Source organism: Neodiprion lecontei, chromosome 2, assembly GCF_021901455.1.
Source record: "Neodiprion lecontei isolate iyNeoLeco1 chromosome 2, iyNeoLeco1.1, whole genome shotgun sequence".
NCBI lineage: Eukaryota > Metazoa > Arthropoda > Insecta > Hymenoptera > Diprionidae > Neodiprion > Neodiprion lecontei.
The window spans coordinates 8,468,910-8,494,434 of record NC_060261.1 but is presented as its reverse complement, the minus strand read 5'-3'; the positions used below and the strand labels follow the sequence as shown (position 1 = coordinate 8,494,434).

The 25,525-nt window shown below is 35.6% G+C and overlaps 3 protein-coding genes across 7 annotated transcripts in view; 1 reads left to right on the top strand and 2 right to left on the bottom strand.

The window, feature by feature from the left end:
* The window catches only part of LOC107221949, a 29,048-nt gene extending 28,581 nt beyond the window's left edge, over positions 1–467 (bottom strand). Inside the window, exon 1 of the mRNA XM_046732394.1 lies at positions 269–467. Within this exon, the coding sequence (XP_046588350.1) occupies positions 269–356 (88 nt within the window). The 5' untranslated portion in view covers positions 357–467. The remainder of the gene's footprint in view (positions 1–268) is intronic.
* A 794-nt stretch (positions 468–1,261) lies between these two features.
* Positions 1,262–11,588, bottom strand: LOC107218157 (transcription factor 20). 4 transcript variants are annotated; one of them, XM_015655932.2, is made up of 7 exons: positions 11,478–11,588; positions 9,669–9,884; positions 7,980–9,294; positions 5,874–7,901; positions 5,599–5,780; positions 5,202–5,520; positions 1,262–5,050 (listed from the first exon to the last, which is right to left on the bottom strand). In XM_015655932.2, the coding sequence occupies exons 3-7, from the start codon at positions 8,071–8,073 to the stop codon at positions 4,848–4,850; spliced, it is 2,826 nt and encodes a 941-aa protein (XP_015511418.1). In that variant the 5' UTR covers positions 8,074–9,294; positions 9,669–9,884; positions 11,478–11,588; the 3' UTR covers positions 1,262–4,847. The 4 variants fall into 4 exon arrangements, with proteins under 4 accessions (XP_015511418.1, XP_046587530.1, XP_046587529.1 ...); XM_046731574.1 differs by lacking the exon at positions 11,478–11,588 and adding an exon at positions 11,090–11,454; XM_046731573.1 differs by lacking the exon at positions 11,478–11,588 and adding an exon at positions 11,030–11,141.
* A 2,056-nt stretch (positions 11,589–13,644) lies between these two features.
* LOC107218137 (inositol polyphosphate 5-phosphatase E) lies at positions 13,645–24,297 on the top strand. Of its 2 annotated transcripts, none has more exons than XM_015655906.2 (6): positions 13,645–14,516; positions 18,190–18,502; positions 18,599–19,158; positions 19,287–19,752; positions 20,077–20,173; positions 22,221–24,297. In XM_015655906.2, the coding sequence occupies exons 1-6, from the start codon at positions 14,033–14,035 to the stop codon at positions 22,245–22,247; spliced, it is 1,947 nt and encodes a 648-aa protein (XP_015511392.1). In that variant the 5' UTR covers positions 13,645–14,032; the 3' UTR covers positions 22,248–24,297. The 2 variants fall into 2 exon arrangements, with proteins under 2 accessions (XP_015511392.1, XP_046587536.1); XM_046731580.1 differs by lacking the exon at positions 13,645–14,516 and adding an exon at positions 15,958–17,180.
* The last annotated feature ends 1,228 nt before the right edge of the window (positions 24,298–25,525 follow it).

Genomic DNA, 25,525 nt, shown 5'->3' with positions numbered 1-25,525 from the left:
ATTTTAAATAATAAGAAAGTGCCTTGAAACTGTTTAAGTAGAAGTTCGAGAAAATGAAAACAAATGAACAATGTAAGGGGATAAATTTCGTCACGTGTTGTAGATGATCATTATCGATACGGCGGTATCGTCGAAATGATAAACAAAAATACACGCATGAAGGGGGAAAAATGAACTCGACTGATCGTCGGTAGGTTTAGAGAAAGAAAGCTGATGAACCGGATAGAAAAGAAATGTGATACGTATGTAAACGTCGCCAGTCTCTTACCTCTGGACTCTTCCTCGCCTCGAGCGTAATCCATTAGATATGGTAAAAATGCAGCACCAAGTCTCACCACTGTCGCTAAGTTACCCATTTTTTGTCCACATTATCCTTTCGGGAACGTTAATTCACCACTATTTGTTACAAACCGATCACGCGGCACCCGGCATCGATCCATCAACAACACCCACTCCCCACGGCGGTCGGTGACATACTGAAAAACCCGAAAACTACGAAACGCGGGACAGAGAAGGAGAGCGATAGCCGCGATTCGTCGATCCCAGCGCCACGACGGACGTTCACCGAAGCTTAGCGAGCGAAACTGGAAGTGGGCCGTTCGGACGGCGCGGAATTTGAATGACCAAAAGTTCAAAACAGCTCCCCGACGTGATCACTGATCGAAAATCAATATAATAAATGTTGGAATGATTCAACGGAAAATTTTTCAAATTACTTGGGGATATTGGGAAAAATTGGCAATCAATTATCGTTGGAGTAAATTCGAAGATTAAAATATCAAATTGCAATAAAGTAGTACACAAGGGTGATTAGTTACAGATTTACGATAAGCGTGTAAACGTGTCAAAAAGGTTCTTAGATTTTTTGCAAAATCGTTATTTATTCTGTTCATGTTGTCAGCGACAAAGATACATGCATTTCGGCAAAATCGATGAATAGAACTTTTAAGACACTATTTATACGCAATAAAATGTGATTCTTACCGTGTTTTATTATTATCATTATTGTTATTACTATTTATCATATATATTTATATTACACAAAGATGAAGACTTAATCGTACGTCTGAATCGACCAATATAATAATCTGTCAGAATTTATAATGTCACGTAATTCAATAGAGATTAAAACAGACAATCCGTTATTATTTTCTTTTCGATATTATCATTAAACCAGGTCACAAAAATTACATACACCTAATTTGAGGGGAACAGGGGAGGCAAGTTGCTTGATATGAAAAAAGTAAAAATATCTACTGTATAATTAACAGTTCTCGTTTGTATTAGTTTTTTCCTCTTTCATTTTTGATCAATTTTCCACAAGACATATACATTCGATTGTTACTGTTTTGTTTCAAATTTCATCTTTTTGTTTCTTTTTTGGAATTATAAGAATCCGCTACACGTTTTACAGATGTATAATAGTAAACTTTTATAGAAATTAGGGGTATTAGGCTTTTGCTTTTATTATTGTTTTGTTGTGTCAATTCTTTTCTGTTTATTCTGTAATTAAAGAAATTTCTTTCCTGATAATTACTTCCTTGCTTAACTATCATTTCCAAGCCTTACGCTACATGTCACTTAGCATTTTATGTACCAAGTTCTAATTTTTTTATTATATTTTAATTCATTTTTTTTTTTTTGTTGTTTTTTTTCTATTTTATTTTTACACACATCAAACTCAATTTTATTCTCATTTGCTCGGACCACACGTAATTTTCACTAGATAGTCTGATACTTTACGTAATTAATTATTTGAATAAGATGGAAGAAAAAATAAAAAAAGAAATTGTATCTTCAAGAAAAAAATAAGGTGAAAAAACACATTTAAACACATCATCATCATCATCATCATTATTTCCAGATATCTGTTATATCACAAGTAGGTACGTATTATAATTTTTCCTAGGATAAAATTTTGCTTCCCTTTCGTACATGATCATAGAATATAGTATATGTATAAGCGTTTTGTTATTATTCCTTACTAACAGACCTAAACCATAATTTTAACTGTTTTCTTGTTTGTTTCGTATAGATATCGTCTTTTTTTTAATTTTTCTATAAATTTAAAAGGCCTGTCACCTAGTAACATTGGAAATTCAAAACCGTGACTAATTAGTGGCTGGCGTTCGTAATATCTATAAGTTACATATAATTAATCTGATAAACGAAAATTATTTTACGCATGTTAAATAGAAGAGCATGAAAAAAGTGCGACGTTGTTAAGGGATAGTCAAATAATTTTACACCTTGTGTCACGCATAATGTACACTCGCGAATCATTCGTAATGAGAATTATTTCACAAACGCTGGAACATAATTTGTACACGCATATACTGTATATTCGAAACCTTGGTTTCATTATGGCTTTGCAATAAATTGTTTTTTTCTGTTAAGATAAGTAACTAAATGATGGTGTAGTCTATTTAGTCACTGTTTTAAAAATAACCCATGTAATCTACTTACAAATGAATATTATGCTTCTAAATAAAATGCTGTTTTTTCATTATCCTTTTTACACAACGTTATTATGTACAAAGAATCATTATCTCTGATAATTTTCTCAATTTTCTTTTTTCTTTTATTTGTTTTTAATTATAAATCTATTACTTAAAAATGATTATTATTTTAATTACCTCAACGGGGGGAGAAAAAACAAACTATGCTAGATATACTTCGGCCTACATGAAATAAAAGTATATATTTACAATACCTATATATTTATTATTGTTATTATTATTATTATTATTATTCATTTTTTACAATTTCCTTTCCAATATGCCAGAACTTAGCTCTTTACCTTTATCGTAGCAAAAATCTGTTTTCCTTGTTTTGTACGACGTATAATATAACTAATAATTAAATGATTATTCTGATTCCTAAGCTTGTTTTAAATATATTACTACCAATCACTGGACAATGGTTGTCAATGTCTATAAAAACTGCGATTACAGTTTTAACTACAAAACTAAACCCCTGCCAATTCCTTGTACAATAGGAATTCATTGATGACGTACTATGTTTAAGAAAAAAATATCCATACATATAAAACTTTGAAATTGATTTGTATACTACTGTAATTGAAATTGACAAGCAAAGGTATAAACACCCTAGCGGTTCAGTAAATGAATTTGTTCAATTCGACTCCCTTGCTTTGTAGAAAAAAAACAAAGAAAAAAATATTCATTTATGCTGTACAACAGTGCTGTGTACTTACATAAGATCATGCATATTCCATTTCGTAAAATTCGAAATATGAAAATGAATGTATAACAATTATTTAAACGCAATCGATGATTGAACTTCGTTACTTCACAATATATTATTTCTTCTTGATACTTACAGTAAAACTTTATGTTTTATGGAAAAAAAAAAAAAACTGAATACGGCAGACTTGCAGCACTAATTATAAGTATATAATTGCTTTCATTTAGGTAAATGTCTTCAGGTTACAGTCAATATACTTTACATTGTCCTGTGTCTCACCTGTTTCTGGATTGGACATCTTTAAAACATGATTATAGCATTAGGTATAGTTATCTAGATCAACGAGAAGTAACATTAGTGTTTTCAAATGAAAAGTGAAATGCGCAAAAAAATAAAATAAAATAAAAATAAATAAAAATAAACAATACCTCTGTGAGGGCGGGCATTTTAAATTTACCCGTTTTCCAGTGACCGAATTATTCTTATAATAAAAATTCTTCTATCTATTATTAATAGCTGATTTGTTGTCCACATTCCAATAATATTACAAACAAAATCACTTTGTTGCTGTTGTACATTTAGAATTATAGATGTGTAAAAAAGTCTAGTAAAGTTATAAATGAGAATACACAGTAACAGCTGCCATTACATGATTTATTCAACCCTCTATATTTAACTAACCAGTGTTTTCTATCAGCAGATTAACATTTTTACACAAACTTTTGGGACTGGTCACTAGAAAACATGTCAACGTCTTTCTGTCCTTCACGAAATGATAGACAATATGGGTAGAAAAACAATATTACGGAACGTTTCAGTCGAGTTCAGATGGATAAAACGAGATTTTCGAACAACTGCTTTATTCCAATCAAATTTTCAAATAATGCTTTCCTCATATAGCAGATACCTACTTCGAAATAATTTGGAATACTTATCACATTAGAAACCATCTGCGACTACAAGAGGCATCGCTAAATAAATCCTCACACCTCGGCCGTCTGTGATTTGAATTTTTTTTCCTGTAATAGAATTGGGTTATGTGAAATATTAACTCAAGACCCATTGAAACACATTCCAGTTTGAAACTTATACCATTTAAATTGAAGTGCTGTAAGTTGTTACGAAAATAATACACAAGGAGATAGCAATGAATCGCAGATATATACCAAAAACAAATGTATACTTAAATTTCAGATTATGATTACGCAAAATCGCTGATTTAGGCAGAAAATAAAAAAAAAAAAATTATTTTACATCACTTGGGCTTTACAGCCTTCGGGTCTGCCTTCATGCTTTGTAACACAATCCAGATTTGCGGAATAACTTATTACTTATCACGCTGTATCAAGCAAACGATGATAAAGTTCAAATATTAAAGTCAACCGTTTCGCACAGAGTTTCAGTAAAATATACATAATTACTCGAGAGACAGGAAAAATTTCTATTAGAGGTAAATAGACGTTACTAATATAAACGTGACAACTCGTTGTCCACGTACCATTCCTTTTCTAACATCTTTCCGGCATCCGTTTTTTCGCATACACAATTTCTACTTTATAAACGTGGTTAAAACGTTTTATAGTCCTTATGTTTTAACGATGTTACACAATTTTTTCCCTGTTTACCGACCCACCAAAGTTTCACGTAACTCGATGTAGGTTGCATTTGGGTATGTACTGATTCGTGTCGAGAAGCCAGCCCTTGGTGAGAGCACAGGGGTAGTGAGTTACGCTACGGCAACCTCGCTTCACACAGCCGATGTTGGCCCCAGTAAAACCGCACGAATCGCAAACCGATTTCGCAGCATCCCAGACAGCTTCTTGAAGTCCCGTAACTCGTCCGCCTGAACATGATTAAAAATTAAAAACTTCCAAAACAGGTTCTTTACATATAAATGCTAAAGAAGAGTTGTCCTTTATTTCAAACTTAATTACTACCAAAGTGGTACGTTATTGTTTATGAATAATATATCGATATTCAGAAACCTGACCCACCTGCCATATAAACACCCGCAGCCCAGACTGCACATTGTTCGTGAAGCCATACTTCCCACCGTTGTTCCTCTCCAGGAAGCTGCGTCATTCCCGTCAACATCGTATTAATTCCTCCCTCGATGGAATTTCTTTTTTTTTTACCCATTTTAGCTGCAAATTGATCAGCCAATCCTGCATGTCTTAAACTCCTCTTATTTTTTCCACCCTTTTTTTGTTCCGTAGTTATTTCCTGTTCGTCAGCGGACATCACCCCGTCCTCGAGCCGTTCTTTTCCTATCAAATAGGGGCCAAACAAATCGCTCAAAACGCCGGCAGGAACCTGTAATCAATATCGGATATATTTATTCAATTGTCATTTATTACACTTGTCTTCATTTTTTAGTTTAGTAATACAAACCATGTAGGTTCCAGCAGCGATGTGAGGACCTGATAAATTTGGGTGTGGCCTTGCCGGATCGCCAGGAACAACAGAATGTGGTCCTTGCTTACAGAAGACGCAAACCCACGTTGAATCTGTGGTATGAGCGTCGTACCGAGAAGATAGGGTTGAACTGAATAGACCAGCTCTGCTCACTTTTCCTGTTGAGTAAAATAATACATACACAATACCACATTTAGGATTCAAACCCACTTTTTGTTTTTGCTACAATCACGTAAAACCATCATTCTTACCACGGTAATCAAGATCATTTTGATGGCTCAGCCTCTTGCTACGTCCAGTATTACCATTTCCCACACTTTTCCGTTTTTCTTTACTCTTCTCCTCCTCCTCTTCCCGTGGGGCGTTAACCACTTGAACACTCAAAGGACTGTCCCTTGGTCCCTCGACATGAACCACAGGTCCGCGGGACCTGATGGAACTTGCATTGGAGCCGGAGTCATAGGCCATTTCTCTAAGTCCATCGACTTTTGTCGTCTTCTTGGTTTTCTTCGATATATCTTGTTTTTTAGCATTTTTAGACGCCCGTTTCTTCTTAGTTTCTTTTTGCGGTAAATCGCCAATATCGCTGCCAAATATTGCATCTGCGGATCTTGATATTTTTCTCTTACCACCTCTGCCTTTACCTTTTTTTGTCTTTTTCGGCGACGGTTTAGTTTCTACCGTTGATGTAACATCCATTGCTTTAGTGTCTTGAGCCTCAATTTCGTTTTCCGTAATGTCAACGTTTACCACGTTTTCTTTCTCCGTATTCATGGACTCGACTTTCGGCAAATCCTCTTTCGATTCTGCATCAGTTTCCACAATACCAGCAAACATTTTTTCCAACTCAGATTCGACCTCGTTGAACGGGTTCGCATTGGCAATACCCTTCGGGCTTGTAACCTTGGAAAATTCCGTCGCATCGTCACTGGATTTTCTTCTTGCTCTTTGATTATTCGGAGGTACATTAGACGCTGGTCCTTCACTGCTTCTCCGCCTTCTGATAGGCTGATTTTCTTCTATCCTTTCCTCTTGCTTTGGAATTGGTAGAGAGTTTGCTTTTTCCGGTATTGGTTCGCACATTCTTGGCACGGACGGTTCGGTCGGTTCAAGTTCCATATCTTCGACTTCAGTTTTTGAATCTTTGCTTAACCTGACAGGTTTTTCTAATTTTCTTTTCCTACGTTGTTTACCGTTGTCATTAGAATCGTCGTTACTAAACGACGGTGATATTACTTCATCCTCTCTACTTGGCGATTTGGATTTTTGACGTTCAGGCGACATGCTCTTTATGCTACACGCGTCCTTCTCTTCAATCGGAGTTACAATAACCGAGCCAATGTTCTCCATACAGCCTAATTTCTTGTTACCTCCCTCCAATTTTTCCAGCAACGAATCAACCCCCTTTTTACCACGTTTAAGAGGATGTTTTGGTGACCGTACGCTACATTCTTCCACCTTTCTGTCCATCTCATTCGTTTCTCTCCTTGGACTGTCCGTCACGTCCCTATGTTCTGCCGTTTTTGATGTTAAATTAACAATAACAGGTAATATACTTCGAGGTCCTTGCGCAATTACGCTCAACGAATCTTTGGACTTTAATACTTCATGATCCTTCTTCTCTGTCGATACCCTTTCGATGGTTACACTAGGTGGCAAGTTCATCATTTTTTGAGCAAAGTTATCCATATTCAGGTCTTTAACTTTGTCATGAAGATTGGCAACACCCTTCAAATTGCTTTCAAAGTTTTTCACTGTAATTTTAGGCGTTGTTATTTCCTTTGTAGACAAGGAAACAGGTTCACTGATAGAATTTGGTGTCGGAACTGAAGAGCTGATACCGCTGTCAGATGAGGTTTCTCCGTTCAAAGGTATCGGTGGTGATATGATGTTACCGTTTCTACTGCTCTTATCAACACTTCTGGCCGTCAAACTGATCGGTATATCTTGAGGTATCCTTGAATAATTTTCAGCAATATCTGACGTTGCCGACAGATCCAGTGTACTCTGACTGCCAGGTGAATTCCTGTACTGGTTTTGGTTCTGACGATTGTCGACCAACATTTGTAAGCTAAACAAAGGACTTCCAGATGCGCTCGAGGGCGTTACAGGTTTAGAAGGTACTGTTGGTGTATGCCAAGTTGGCGGCGCTTGTGTGTGGGCTAGTTGCGGAGTCAATTGAGATGCCAAATGCGACGCTCGTGTCATTGATGGATGTGTGTAAAATCCAGGAGCATTCAAAGCCGCGCCAGGCAATGCCGTCGGATGCATATTCAGCCCTGAAATTATAGAATTCCATTGTTAAATGCTCTTGTATTAGCCTCACAATGTCTGACTAATAGCGTTTGAAGTCTTACCTTGTCCCTGTGCCATGGTTAGATGATTCCAGACAGTTTGAGGTGGTGGTGTGCCCACGGGGGGTCGACTATGTCCTGGATACTGTCCAGACATGTTGAAATCGTTGATTTAGTTGGAGGATCAAATTTTAGTTTTGCCAAGTCGTGTGTTTCAATAATTATCTTCACTTCCTCGTTTACAAATTGATCATTTATGTTTTTACACGTTTTTATACCACGAACTGAAGATGCTCTTGAGTGATTCAAATGTTTCGGTTTAAAATTTAGAACTGTTAAATAGTTATCTACAATTACGGTGCAATAACTTATGCTTTCGCTAATTAAATTTCTTCAAGAAATAATTATTTTACCACTATGCTCGCTTTCAACGTTGGAATGTCCTTTTGAATCACGTCAAATTCTATCCGATGAACAATATACACCGTAAATATTCTGTTTTTACTGATTTTCAGTACAGTCAACCTCTTTCAATAACAGTGTACACAGAAACAAAACCCGGCACTGTTTATAGCGAAAAGATTTTTATTATACATGAACATAAAATATAAGAAATTTGGTACTGTTTTGGTGTTTATGGTTTCGCAGTGTACTTTCATTTATCATAAACACAACTTCTTTCTTCTACAGGATTTATCAAGGGAATTTTGACATCTGTAAATTTGTTTTAATAGTTAAAAGAAAAAGTTATGAAAACTTTCGTACCACAGTTTCATAAATGTTATTTTTCGATTGATTAATTAATCGAATTAATGTTTATCGCGGTCATGAATTATCTCAAACTTTAATCGGTTTCCTTTTAAAGATTAAAATAATTATTTACAAATCTTTTCTGCTTTATTACACAATTGATAAAACAAAGCGACAGAAACCAGTTATTTACTCGTTATATTTAAGAGTTATTAAATATCGAGCGTGTATCGATTTTAGTCAGATCAATAACGGCACTTCATGTAAAAATTACTTCGGACTAAAAGATTCGAAAAAGTATTACACTCAATTGTGATGCAAGGTGAAATCAGCGCCCCGCTTCACTTCCTGTTTAACACAACTTAATTGGTTTTTAAAGTCTGTCTGTGAACAAGGAATGGAGTCGTATCACTTTTAAACTAAAACAATTATTGGCATCAATAAATTAAACGTTATTTGATGAACTTTAATTATATCGTCATCGTCTTTGAGCGCAACTTATTTGAAAAAAAAAAAAAAAAAAAACTTTGCACGCTAATAGGCGCTACCAACCAACGATGTTGGTAGCCCTGTGACCCACAATTGGTCGAGCTTTCCCATTGTGATCCAATTCCCAGAATTTGCAACCCTGTAACGAATAAAAAGAAATTGATCATTGTTCATTGCATCCAAAAATATGCCAAAAATGAAGAAAATCGAGCAAGCTGGTCACTTCGGTAGAAATGAAAATACTAGAAAAAGTTGAGCAAAAAATGGATAACAAATGATCTGTTAAAACAATGTTTGATACAATATACGTCATACGATTATGTAGAAAGAAAATCATTGAATTCTTCATATTTAGTGAGCAAGAACCAATTCTAGGATTAATTAATCATTCTGAGTGTGATAAACTTATGAAATTGTCGACAGTGTTTTTATCACTGCTTAACGCTCAATTAAATTTATACTACATGCAATTGTCAGTTTCAAATAACAATGAAGTTTTGTGCTGATCCTTACCATTACTGGGAGCAACATGCTTATTATTCCTAATATTTAAATCATGGCAAGTGTCTGTGCTGTTCGATTACGTTCACTTCTGAAACTTATTAATGTTCCAAGATTTCGACCAGCTGTTCTTGAGTTTTTCGAAGAATCTCTATAGCCAGGAAAATTGTTTCAAGTTTCACGTCACATGTAGAGTGGTTCACTTCATCTGTGGCTCTTCTCGATTTCCTAAACAACGAAAGGTTATTTTTTATTTATTTATTTTTTTTCTTTGTCTTCTCACTTATGAGTTACCTCCGTGAATAATATATATTTAGAAAACAGATTCGTTCAGGAGAGATTCAAAGCGATAAAAAGAGTCATCAATGTCTGTGAAACCATTTACAGCCGGTAATAAGTTTCGTACGCTTGAGGGCAATAAAATAGAATAAAATAAGAATGAAAAAAAAGTTAGGTGAGGTAATCCGCCACACGTTTAAATGTGTGCATGTATTACCATTTGAGCGACGTTCACTGACATTGACGATGATAATAATACAGAATGTGAAATTCATTTTAGCTGTGACCACGAGGCTAATGATAAATTTTCTGAGTACAGCAGCATGGCGTAGCAGTAAGGGGAAATTTTCAAAAAAACATCACTTCGCCACTCCTGTATGATAAATAAATTCATTAGATATTCAGTAGATAGTCTGGCACGTTTTATTACGAATATTTTATTTAAACTTTCAGAATCGATTTCAGCCGAGTGCGAGGCGAAAGTTTATACCTTATTTTCTAATTCAATTTGAATTGTTAAAAATACAACTTAATCACTGACTTTAATACGTTCATAGAAACGAATTAACTTTGGAATCGCGGATCTGTCATTTAACCGAAAGAGTAAACAAATCGTGAAATTTTTGCCGTAGTTTCGCGTACATACGTGCGTGATGGAGATTGAAGAGTTAAAAATCAAAATAACACTTCCGTATTGCAGCGTAACAAGGAAAAACGCGTAAGTAGGAATGGGATAAAGGCAAATGATTGAGCATCTGTGGGAAAGAGAGAGAGAGAGAGAGAGAGAGAGAGAGAGAGAGAGAGAGAGAGAGAGAGAGAGAAAGAGACGGAGAGAGAGAGAGAGAGAGAGAGAAGAGAGGGGGGAAGGGAGAGAGAGAGAGAGAGCAAGAAAAAAAATCTCTTCGCGATAGAAAAATAATAGACGCAATTGGCGAACAACTGTTACGTCTCTTTACAGTGGAATTCTAACGGTTTATAAATCCAGTGGACGGAGTAGAGCGTATGCAACTGTAATATTGCATTATAATAAATAAATGAAATGATTGTTACGAGGGCCGCGTCGATATAAGTATTATAACTAGTTGCTTGCTTACACCTGACAAACTATTTCGAATGTGTATAAACGCGATGTAGTGGTGTAAGGTAGGTACTACCAGGTGTGGAGTTGATTCGCTGATTGTAAGTACGTGCAAAGTGTATATTCTGACGTTGTAATATCGAGGCGAGGCAAGGCGAAGCAAAGTTTACGAACAATGACGAAATATCAAATCGGTTTCCTCTAGAGATTTTTTTTCCGACGTTTTGAATACGGTGAGAAAAGTTAAACGCTGCTGCTGCTGCTGCTGATGTTGCTGCTGCTGCCGGCACGCATGCATCACTCCAACACCAACACCCCGACATGGTGCCTTTCTTTGCGTAAATCGATGCCACATTTTATTTCACAAGATTTATCGTTTAACCCTCGGCATTCGGCGCACATCACTATCACCAAAACTTGGTTTATCGATAAACGGATCGTGGACGATATTACCGATTACCTACCTAGCTTACGCGGCCCGTGCGAGGCATGCAATTTACGATTTTTGGCCAAAAAATCGTCGAGACATCAACCAAACCAGGATTTAACAATGGTGGCCGCTACCGAGCCGCAAGCAATGCTGACACCTTGCGGAGGCGGCGTCAACTAACATCAACCTCTTCATCTTTCTGCACAGCGAACAACGCACACTCACCCCAAACACTAAAGTACGCTTGCAATCAGCTGTGCCGCCGAAGTTTGTACAGACTTGATTTTTCATCGACGGCAGGAAGGATATTGCCGATTTTCACTCCCTCTCAAGCCCTTCGAATCGAACAATTTTCTTTCAGATGCTTGTCCCTCGACATTGTTGAATGAAATTTTATCGACGGACAAATCTTGATAGGACTGCACCATATAAACTCGACTTGCAAACACTGTAATCACACGTATACACACGTATGGTATCCACATACGCATGTGTAAACAGCTGTAATTACGTGATCAGTTGAATCCACTTCCTCGAATTTTTATTCCTCCTACAGCCTCGATTTCCTTGGCTAAATTAATTTTCGAATTTAATCGAACGATGCGACCGTTTAAATGTACCCAAACCAATGATCGATTCTCCTGAAAGTTTGCGGACTGTTCGTCGAGTTTCGTTATAATAAATCGTATATACCTACCTTGCCTAGTTTTCATTCCGTGGGCACATCGTCGCTGTGCGTATTACGTTATATTATCGTATCAAGGTGGAAGGTGTGTTTTATTCGATCGTTCAATATGGATATTTTACACTCAAATTCTGTCACCGTACAACGAGCTAGGCAACAAATAAAAATAAGCGTTTCTGCATTATTATGTATAATTCCGTGTGATTATCCATCAATCAGGCCAACCATTCCAGACTGTAGAGAAAAATGTAGGGAAAATTTGATTCAAATTTTCTAAGCAATATTTCCGTCGCTTGACGCAATTCTTGAATGGTCATGGAAAGCCGTCATATCGGAAATATTATACACGTACGTATTAAAAGAAAAATCATACAGCAACGTTATGATTCTACATTTGTTTGGAGTGATTTATAATGCTTCGACTACTTTTTAAACCAGAGTTCACTAATCCCATTTATCTACGAATTCAATACATTATCGATTTCAAATCAATTAGCCGATGATACGGTTTGCATTATAATATTATACAATTTCGATGTTAAATTTTATACAGTAAGCTCGCTGGAACTTTATTCATGTACAACAATGTGTGTTAAATTAAACGAACGATTCAATTATCTCAACACAAATGTGCAAATACAACTCTCGAGTACACACTGCGTTATACAAACAGTAATATACTGTGTTAGTACAGTTGTTACATTACAGTAACCACCGCACTAATAACAGTTGTTTCAGAAAAACTTTGCTACTTTTTTGTACATTTCATGCCATCATTTTTTACTGAAACTGTAGGATATACCTACGTAATAAAAATTTCCCGTAATTCCACATTATTTCTCGATTGAGTAATAAACGATATTTTTTCCTCATCGTAATCGCTTCGTATGAATTACTATAACGATCTTGCTTTGCTTAATTCAAAGATTTGTTTATCGATAAACTACGAAACTACGATCGCTCTAATTTTTATTGCTACTCTGTTCCGTAATTACGACGTATGTACACTTTACGCCCTGACCGTAAGAATATGCAACCCGTATTGCACCACTGCTGTACCATTAATTGGGGAGACCTGTGTTTTCGATGAAATTATACAATTCATGCGAAATTTTTTCATCGATACTTCAATCATTAACAATGAATCGGTCCGACGTTCAAATTTAAAAATCGAACGTTACCTTGAAATTTGTATCGATCTAAATGTTTCTCCCGGGTGAAAGAATAATACGCTAGTATTACTGAAAATGTATTCATTAGAATCAATCCAACAGGGCAAATGAAATTTCTTCGAAAATCATTACGGAAATTTTTATCCATGGGCTCTTTCCCTCCTGGCTACATGACTGTTCATTAATAATAACTACTATGCGCATGTTATGAAAGCGTGAACTATATGTATATTACGCCACTGCGTTATTACGCCATACAAACGCGGGAGAAATACTCGCATCGGACATGAGATGCAGGGATATGTTATCGGTTATCAACTTGTCGTAGTATTATCGTGATAACATCAGCGTCAATGAAGTTAATCGCTAGTTTCGGGTTCTCGATAATCGGTGGAACGGTCGTCTTTTGTCGTTTCTCTTTTCAAAATGAGCGATTGTTTGACGTTCGAATGACAATAACGTCGTCTGCTAGTTTGACAACTGCGCGCGGCTGATGCGCAGTGGTGTGGAAACATGGCACCCAAAGAAACGTCAATTTCATGGTCATTGATACGGAAATGAGTAAAATATCAATGACAGTAAGGGGCTTCGATGGTGAATATGGATTCACCGAGTACAAAGGCGCCGGAGGTTTACACGAAGCCTAAAAAATGGATGTCACGGTCAGAGTCTGTTGAAAATCAAGCCAATTAAACACCTCGCAGAGCCACATATACACAACGTTATTGTATTATGGATCGTTCGGATGCTCACGACGCGCAGTCGAATCCCCCGAACATCAGCACAGAAATATCGCCGAAATCTAAACAGAAGAAAAAATCACTATGCCGAATGTTGATGAACAAGAAGACGAGGGTCGGGTGCCTGGAGGTTTCTTACAGGGACAAAGGCGGCGAAGGCGATTCGAACAAGAACTCAAAGACCGAACTCTCGCATCACGGTTCTCATACAAGTACCAAGTTATCGTTATGCTGCGCTATGACAGAACGCAGTAGAACACCGCCGCAAAGTTTGACCGTCAGTCGATTGTCTCCAGCCACGCTCAGTTGCGCCTCCGTCAAGTCCGAACTCGCCTATACAGCTGCAAATTGCCAGGTCGAGGCCTTTGTAGAGAAGTCCAAGACTCCGCCACCTGCCGCCACTCCAAACCCAAATCACGACGGACATCTACTGCATAAAAACGAAGCATGCACAGCCAAGGAATCGTACGTCGATGGTAAATCATCAATCATTTCCCAGTCGTGTCTGTTATCTGCACGATAGTCTCTAGCGTACCTTTGGACCGATATCAAATAGTTTATCACGCAACCTTGGTTTGCACAATCTTCTATCCTTGACTTGTGATTCTGGTCACTTGACCTCTAATTGTCACCGCCTACTGCACCGCTTTGCAAAAAAATTGGAACATTTTTTCTGTTCAAAAAGCTGATTTCGGGTTCGTACACGCAGGGAAAACCTGGGAAACTGGGAAAACTCAGAGAATTTCTTACAGCAGGGAAAAGTCAGGAAATTTCGACTTTTTGAATTAAGACTGGAATTTTTAGTCTGTCGAAGAGTTAAACTTGTTCTTATACAAAGTGCTATCGATTTTGAGAAAAAAAAATTGTACTTATGAGTTTGTTTCGTGCCACCACTTCATAGATTCTATGTATATTACTGAATACCAAACCTTCTTTAGTTTTTTTCTTTTGGAAAATCGCAGGCTGTTTTTTGTAAATTGATAGTCAGATAGTAAGATATTTACTAGGTAATACTGAAGGTATTAGTATTAATTTGTAAAAAAATTGTCGTAATTCAGCAGTATGTTTCTTGAAAAGATATTGGAAACATGCTATTTCAGGCTGGAATACCTGGAAAACTTGGGAACTTCAGATTTCAAAAAGCGTACGGACCCTGTCACTTAATTTCCATCTACTCTGTTATTTTTAAAACTTCCTTCTCCTTTGTAACGTTGTGGTTATACCTGTTGCTCATTTGTGTGTAATCTTACGATAAGTTATTTCAACACTTTTACTTAGATAGATATAAAAGGCTTGTGACATATCTGTCACTGACTTGTACAATATTTCCAATTACGTTTACAAAAGAGCAATACCTTTTATTAATAACAGAAGATTCGATCCCCTGGATATTAGTATTCAGAATAAAATAATAAATACACACAGAAACGGATACAAAAAGAAGCTAGTTGTAAGTAACGAAAAAAAATTAGGCAAACCTGCCTACGTAATATTTGGCAAAGTAAGTTCTCGAAATTTACTCAAAAAATTAGTATTACTTTATTTTTCATTATAATATGTAAGATTGAAAAAGGAGCTAAAAAAAAATTAAATAAAAATAGGAGGAAACGTAAATAATATTATAGTTAGCACTTCCCAATTAGCAAATATCAGGCAAACTAAAACAGATCATTTAAGTTGAAATTTACGCGATAATGAAAGAAATTAGAACTCGTGATACATTAAATAAAATGACTGGTAAAACTCGAATTAATGAAAAAATGTTTGGAACAAGGGGGAGGAACCATCCAGTCAATATTTGGCTGAATGGAAGTTTTCATTACACGTACCTTACATAGAATGTTCCCTGGTAGCTCCCCTCTTTTGCACTTAGGAGGGGGAGTGGTTTTCCATGCCTATATACAGTTATACAGTTATCTGTGTGGTGGAGTGTGAATGTGTTGGGTACATCCATACATCAGGACTGGTCTGTTCAGTATTGAGCATTCCACGCCGGTTTAGTGTGCAGCTATCTTCTTTGGGGAGTGGATATCTTTTGTGGAGAGCAGTGCAGTGTTGAAAACCTGATTATGGTAAATTGCGTTTAATACGTGAATGTGTCGAAATGTCTAGCTTGAACAAAGTGTGCAGAAAAGAGTCATTCCTAGACAGATTTACTGGATTATTTAAAAAGAAAAAAAAGCATAAATCTACCAGCCGGTCCCCGAGTCAAGGCCAAACAAACAGCGAGGCACTGGAAGAGGGACGGTACACACAGGGAACGTCTAACAGTTCCGAGCATGGAGATGAGAAAAAAAAGGTGATCACTTATGCAGCAACAAGTAGTTCTGAAACGTCAAACTTGTCGTCCAGTATTGATCCGACTAATGTGTTTACCGCCTTCCCAAATAGTGGGGAAAATAACAAGCCGGTTACACATCAGGCTAGTACAAGTCGAGCGAATGGTACAGTCGACGGGAAAGATTCCAATCAGAGTAATGAGAAGCAGGCGAGTTCGCACTCTAAATCTGACGTTTCAAAATTGAAGAATGGATCGAAAAATAATTCTTTTGAAGAATCGAGGCTCGTCGAGGCCATTAATAATGATTCACGGATTACAAAATTGATTATCAACAATACTGATAGCAAAATATTAATCAATCATCTTGATGACAGTTCGAAAGGAAATAATTTCAACACTGCACCTGCCGAGACAAAAGAATCGAAGGATGAAAAAGTATCGTCTGAAATTATGAAAAGAAAATGGTTCAATAACGAGAATGTCGATGTCGTAACGCAACAAAGTCAAGTTGCGGTAAAGTCGGAAAAACTAGAGAGGAAGGAAGAAGAAATCTCGCAAATCCAAACTGAAATTCAGCAATTAAATATAAAAGACGTTACTGCTCTCCCAGAACCTTCACTCCCGAAAGATAAATTGATTCAACTGAAATTACATGACGGAGAATTCCTTAGAGAAGAAACGGTTTTGCTAATTGAAGTAGAAAAAAATGCTCGAGATCCAGAAAACTATTATTTCACAACTGGGAAATACGCGTCATACTTTCTTTTAGCAATAGAAAGACAGTATTACGATCCTTCCCAAGTGTACAGCATGGTTCGTTATCACAACGATGAAGATTCGGATGATTCTGATTGGGAAGGTTCTGAATTTTTGAAATTTACAATTATAATTACAATCGAAATTTTGCACAATTTGTGAACAGTTTTAAACCTGTCATTTGAACGGCTTTCAATGAAGGAGGGAAGCTCATTATTCGTGGCAGAAGTTAGAAAAAATAGAAAGGAATTGACAACGATTTCGACTCTACGATTAATAATAGCCAGCGGGAAGATTTGACCTTGATCATAGCTTACGCTAGGAATAGCTTCGCTGTAGCCCCGCCTTTTTTTAATCGAGGTACTTAATTTGCAAAGGTCAAGGACAATGTTCTTTTCAAAGAAGAACACTTGTCATGTTACGAATCATTCTCTGGTAAAACGGGATTAAAGTAGAGGTCTTGCAAGTTTTATGAATAAATTACATTTATACTCATGACAATCACTTCACATGCAATGACTGACATGTATATTTACACACACCGACACATGTACATTTCACAATACATGCCCGTGTACAGTTTTCCACAATTCCGAATGATTGCGAAACTTAATTCCTTTCAATTGCTTTCAATTTTCTCCTATTACCCATGACCGCATGCCAGGCTATCGTTCTAACAATTTACAACACGTTAGTCATTGGTCTAGAAATAAGAATAGGTGTATATTTATTCCCGGCGTGGGCAAGTTTTTTTTCCAATACCTTGACCCAAGATGCTACATAGGATCGTAACTTACGCTGACGTCAATGTAACCAATTTTGTTTCACGTTTATTATGATAATGAGGAATGCGATTGTGACTCCAGAAATCGAATATCCACAGCACAGCACAAGCTATACACTGTTTGTTTTTCTTTCGCTTTTTTCTTTCATACTTTTCAACTACCTAAGGCCAGAGTTACGTTATAGTTGCACTGTAGCTGTTTTACTGTTCGGTGTGAAACGATACTCCAATGCATGTTATCAATCGATATCTACATGTAAATACCACAATTTAATGAATAATCAATGTTTCCTCCCTCCCAAAAAAAAACCAAAAAAAAAAAAAATAGGTGGAAATTCGTCACCCGAATCTACCTCTCCCAACATACAAGGTAGTATGAGACGCCGTTTGTTACATCGACGATCAGCTGATAACTTGATAGTAAACTCGCCAACAAATTCAATGAGGCACTCTAGCCCAGAATCGGTAAAAAGTGCTCCGATACAACTCAAGCCAAGATCAACATCGCACGATACCTTGTCAAAGAGGAAAGATAAACAAGGAAATCAAGCAGATGGAGTTTCTATGGACAGTCTTGCAAAGCAGTCGCTACTTGCTGCCCAAGTTCTCAATCTTATACCAGCTCAGAAAGCAAGAGACAGGTATGCGTTTGAAGAATAAATTGATTGGTGGATAAACAATTTTTTCACGTCTATTGCGAAAGTACTGACTCAATCGAATCTTATCGAAATTTTCAGAAACTTTCTTCACGGGCGAGTCGCAGCTAATTCTTTGTTAGGTCCAGTCGAATTGGAGAAAGTTCTTCCAAACAGGGAGATAAAAATATTCGTTGGTACGTGGAACATGAATGGACAATCTCCGCCTAAAGAACTTAACGACTTTATGTTACCATCCTGTATGGAAACGATTCCTGAAATGCTGGCTATCGGAACACAAGAATCTTGTTCTGAACGGACCGAGTGGGAGGCAGCTTTGCAAGAAACTCTGGGTCCCTCACACGTTTTGCTAACAAGTACTGGGCTTGGAACGTTACATTTGGCATTGTTTGTAAGAAGAGATCTTATATGGTTTTGCTCCGTTCCGGAGGACTCTTACTTTTCAACCAGACCAGGCACTGCGTTCAGAACTAAGGGAGCTGTGGCCTTAGCCATAATGCTATTTGGAACGAGTTTTTTATTTGTTACTGCTCACTTGACGGCGCACCAAGACAAAGTAAAAGAAAGAATAAACGATATTAAAAGAATTGTAAGAAATTTGGATCTGCCGAAAGATTTACCGACAAGAAAACACAGCAAAGGTAAGTCCAAAGCGATTGAAAGTATCCTTATTGACTCATATTTCCATTCCTTTGTAATTTATTTCTGTTAACAGATTTCACATCATATAAAATATATTATAATAGATTGACTGTAAAAAATATTACAGATGTGACGCAAAATTTCGATTGCGTTTTTTGGTGCGGGGATTTAAACTTTCGTTTGGCTCAACCGCGAGAAGAGGTAATTCAATGGATCACAGACACCCGATTTCCGCAAGAAACTCCAATAAATTTACACGCCGATCAATTGTGTACAATTCTGAAAGAAGGATCCGTTCTTAACGGTTTTAAAGAAGGTGCGATAATGTTTCCGCCGACATTTAAATATGATCCAGGAACCCAAAACTTTGATTCAAGCAACAAGCAGCGTATTCCTGCCTACACAGACCGAATTCTTTTCAAAGGAAAAGACCATAATCGAGACCACGTACAAAGAGTTAATGAGAGCACAAATTCGTACAAAGATGGTACCTTAGAATGCCTAATATACGATTCTGTACCTAGTATTTGCACATCTGATCACAAACCTGTTTGGGGAGTTTATAAAACGATACTTCGACCAGGAATAGATACGTGAGTACAGTTACCTTTACATTTTGTATTCCGAACAGCGATGCTTTGTTACGCCATCTAATCCTCAAGTTTTGAAGGTGTGTTTTGAATATAGATGACCCCTTTAGTAACTTACTCTCATGTTCATCCAACCCCACTAAATCTGTCAATCAAATTTAATAATCATGTTTAATAATTATCAATTCAATAAACATTGTTACATCGTTGCTCTAGCTTCAAAGTGTCTGCAGAATTACACCACAAATAAAAATTAACAACTTAATCATCACTGTAACAATGTCATTGAGATACTAATAATCATCCGTATTATATCTGTTCTTTTAGTATTCCGTTGGCAGCTGGATTGTTCAACCGAGAGATTTATTTGGAAGGTATAAAGAGGCGAGCAGCCGCAATGGATGATTCCCCCGGAACATCAAGGGTTTGTTCAATTCAATGATAAACTAATTTCAGGTTTGACTACTAGGATGAACCAAGGAACAATGATGGAATAATGAAATATTCGTTAGAGATACGTTAAAAAATATATTTTCTGCTTATTGAAGGACGGGAAAAAGTCAACATTTTTATTTTAATTCTTCGGATACATTTCATTAGTCAATTGCTCGATAACTCTTGAAAGGGAGTTTGGGCTTTGTAAGATAAGCTGTTACTGAATAGACGTATTATTTTATCTATATATTGTTCGACAGCGTCACAGCTTTGTCTTGCATCTATTTTTCTAATTTATTTAAAATGGATAAAGAACATCTAGTCAATTTACAATTAATAGATTGTATTGTTGTTTTGAATAATCAGTATTTTTCGAAGGTATTATTCGGCCATGTTTACACTGGAGCAAATCTGCCATAAACACAGTGTAACATGTTTAACACGAAATGTTTTAGTTTTCTGGGGGAATTTTGCGCTAGGTCATTTTTTTTTAATCCCTGCGTCATTTTCTTAGTATGTAGATTAAACTGTGTCTTGGTTCTCTAGATATATTACACGGGTAATTTACTCCGATAGATCTTTACATATAAGAAATTTATTTACGATTTTTTAAATTTTACTGCACTCATTGACAATGGCGCAAATTGATTACTAACCATGATATTAAAGGTTGAATGAAATTCGTCGATGATTGTTTATTTCTCGGACATGAGTTCTAAAACTAAACGGAGTGAAAGAGAGAGTATCAATATTTAATTATAATATAGTGTTCACGTATGAACTGCACAAAGACAAACAATAAGACAAAAGTGCTCGTACTACTGCTGAATTTTATTATATACACGTATGAATATATATTCTAATACTGGAAGAATAAGTTCCTATCTATTAAGTTACCTCAAAATAGAAATGATCGACCCAAACGGCCATATGTGTGTGCAGAACTTTATCACAGCTAAAATATTTAAAACACATACGTGCAAGTGGCAAAGGAGAAATATTCTCAACAATTTGTATGAAAAGGCCAAATTTTCTGTTATCCCAATCCAGGTGACTATACCCCTGATAAAAACAAGAACCGAAAAAAAAACAAAATATTTGATAAATTTTGTAATCCTAAAAATCCTGAGCATTGATTTTGATTTCTTGCTAGAAAATGATCAACCGCTGTTTCTAATCGTAACTTAAACCGTTGACATAAGTAAACTTTTGATTTCCTAATAGATTATATAATAATAAACGGCATAATAGATATAAATACACCATTGCAGACTAATATATTTTCAGCCTTTTGTAGTAGGAGCACGTATATTAAATAATTGCGAACATTACCTATGTGATAGCAAAACTAGTCCGTAGCATAATTGTCAGTATTTTTTCTTAACATTGATAATGTCTCCGAAACGTTTGATTTTACTTGACTTATTAAAAAATACTTCACGTATTATATATTTTGATATTTAATACGTTGCATTAATACCATAGGAAGTTTTGCTGATTGTGATATGAAAATGATGAAATTGACGGTACTCTTGACCAAAATACAGGGCCAATGTTTTCCTTTTATTTGCACTTTTTTTTTTTTATAGTAATAAAAATAAGTCTTGATCTTAGTAGTAATTGTAATTTTAGTATAAAGGTATAAAAGTTAGAAAAATCTATAGACAATGTAAAGTGCCCAGACAACTTTCTACCCTGTAAGCGTATAGTGTAATAACTAACACAACACTCCCAGATTTTTACCAGGTGCACTGTATAGTCGTCGATCTAAGATCGCTAAATTATGTATCTTTACTACATAGTATACTGAATATAATTAGTTAAAAACACGTAACCGCAGCTTGTTTTATAAAGAGTAATAGAAATCTTGAAATGTTACAAATTATCAAGATATTTGAAAGAAAATTTATTTGAGTTTTGCATTCGGTAGCAATAAATTGACTTTGTCCTACTCTTTAGGCAGCAAACTGTAAATGCATGTACGTGTGCATACGCATTTATAAGTTTCAATTCCTCATGTTGTTCCTGCTTTACAGAAGAATTCAAGAAAGGCAACCCCGTAGACGTTAGCCATACACAATTACCGATGAATCAGCCACTACATTATGATGAACTTTGCATTGTTCCTTCAGAATTATACATATAATTATTAACTCCTTACGTAAATTCTTCTTATCGCGCAACTATTAAATTTCTGTATCTCGGGACCAGATAATGTTATGACGAGATATACTTTCCGATTTCCCATTACTCTACTTCTTTAATATGCTTAAGTAAGGTATCAGACATAAAAAGTAGTTCAGCTGTACAAATTTTATCATAGTAGTTTTACTTGAGTTCAATACAATTCGAAGCGTTGGAATACTAATTTATTCACTGGATGTTGCCTGAAGTTTTGTTCCATTAAGTTAATCACTGATCTTTGGAATTTCGAATACATTTAAAAAAAGTCATTACGAAACATCCGGGTATTGAGAATATATCATACCACAGCATACGCGACTAAGAAATTTGATTTTAATTCCTTGTCTAGCCGATATCTTGAATTTTTTTTTCTTTTATTCGGATTCATTAGCAGTGAAGATATTATAGCTGGAATTATTATTTTGATTAAAATTCATTGTACATCCTGTGATGAAAATTACTTCCATGTCCATAGTGTGTGATCGATGAATGACAATGTTTCATGCACTAGACATTATATGTAGAAATACATACTCGAATGTGCGTACGATTAAAACTTATAGTTGAGAATCCAGTCAGGAAAGAAAACAAGCAATAGCAAGTACGCTAACCTTAGTAATTCAATAGTTATTTCAATCTATGAAAAAAAGATTTCAATCGTTTTTACTCTTTATTCAGTATTTTCTTAAGCAGCTAACTAATATATTTTAATTTAAGATGACGCAGCATTGGTTTTTTCTAAATATCATTGACTCATTGAATGATATTAACGTTGGTTCTTAGCTATTTATACCAATAGAAAAAAACTGTACGCAGATGAAGTAATCATTGATAGAAGCATTTTTCATTTACGACTCTGTAATATCTAACAATAAGCGGGCCAACTGCTGCTATGCAGAATTGACTTTATGAATTACCTACTTTCCATGTTAATTGTATTTTTATACAATGGATACTTTTTCAGCGTTTTAAATTTCACTTCACTTGTAAATCTGAAAATCTACTTAGTGTCAGTACAAATCTGTACATCTCGGATAGTTGAAAATCATTTTCACGAAATTATCACTGACATTTTTCTACCTAGTATCAAAAGTGATTTTATAAAATTTGCCCTTTCAACTTTTAGAAATGAGCTGCAAATGGTCCATCTGAATATTCTTAGGAGTTAAATGTGTTTGAACACGCAAGTGTTTCTAAATGTGTTGTTGCCAAAGTTTGATACAAAGATAACCGTTTTGCAGCCCGCCTTACACCTGCCTTATATATAAATCGTCACTCATACGACAGGACTTTCTTTGGCACGCTCTGTATACAGTGTTTAATTTTTCTATTTAAAATTCTCTGTAAATATATGTTCACTATCTGAAAAGCAAATCTATATCCCCAGCGCAAATAGTAGAAAGTGTAACGGGATCCACCCTCCTGCAGACACTAGTTTTGTCGCGAAAATTCAATTTTAGCCCACTTGACAAATTAAGTTCACTACAAAATAACATTAGAGTAAAATTATAACTCTCTACACCACAAATACGTATTATATGATATTTTTCCATATTATTTCTGTAATATAAGCTATAGTGCAAGGTTGTGCTTTGATATCTATTAAAAATTTGGTTCAATGCTAATTATAAATAATTGGAAAGTCCAGCAGAGGTTCGTTAATATGATAAATCTGCTTTGTCTCATTTCCAACTCTGATCAAATTTGTCCAGAGGAAAATTTTCAAATTCTGATTTCGACGAATTTTCTATTAGCGAACTTTCGTTGGGTTAGGAAAGTGACAAATCTCAATAACATGTACCAGGCACATATTAGAAATAATTTATAAACTTATAGTTGTATTTTTTTTAAATCGACAATATGTGTATTCATTATGTGAAATTTTTTTAATCATCTTTCCAAATAAATTCTAAAATTTATGATATTAAAGACTTGTGTTTGAATGATGCAAAATTTTTTTCATTGTTGTTATTGTAATAAAAGTTACAAATTAACAATTCACTCATTTCGCATGCTCCAAACTTGCAGTACATTAATTCATTCATGTTAATTCAGACACACTCGGATCAGATTAGATCGTAAGATTGTAGCAATAATCCCTTCTATCTATAAATACAAAAATTTCATGATAACTAAAGAAAACCGTATCACATACGTTGCATCCTATCTCAATGATTCGGACTTTCTACATTGTAAACAATACGAAAAAGCTACACAGGAACAAGTTCGATTTCTATAATTCTACAATTCATGAATTGTAACGGAATTTCAGGATGGTTAAATGCGGTACTATTTGGATTTGTTTACAGTTTTTGTTTCCGTATTGAGAATAGAATAGAAAAATATAGATTATATTGAACGTTATCGTTATGATTCATGCTGAGACAAAACCGTTATTTTGCGATTTTGGAATTGTCTGAAATTCAGTATACCTTAATAAATTAAAACATGTTCATCTTTCGAAATATTAGTTTCTTCAAAATCGTTATAAAATTTAAGAAAATAGTGGTTTTTCCCCAATGTTTCGTTCCGATAACGTTAAATTTCTAACTTTAATCTCGTAAATAGAAACCGTATACAAATTTGAATAGGACCGTATTTATCTATCCGACATTTTTTCGAGGTATAACTGTCACGTAGAATGACACTCGAATTCGGAAAAATTTAAAGTAGGGAATCAAGAAGAAAAAAGGCAAGACCACCAAATGCCGAGATTTTGCTTGATCGTTGTCGTTATGTGATGGCTCCGGATTCCGCTGATATATGTTACATATAAGCAGGCAATTCCTACTTGCCAAACAAAAAAAAACCATTCCTAGTTTCCAAAATTTTTTGACTCTCAATCCTGCAGAGTCATTCGCCCGTAAAGCTTTATCAAGGGCATCATTGCCATACATAACATAACCTCCGTATGCCGTATATATTTAATTTGTTGAAATATTTCACGAATACTTCAAACGCAATAAAAGCGCATGTAATAAATGAAGTCAAACGATTCATGAAAACTCTTATTTAGGTGATTGCGAGAGGTTATATTATGCTAGAGTTAGGTTATGTTTTGTTATATTACACCGCCGAACCGTCGTGCCCAGAACCCGGATGTTGGGTGAGGATGAGAGTGAGGGACTACATTTCGAGATGGTAAACCTTTCTTGCG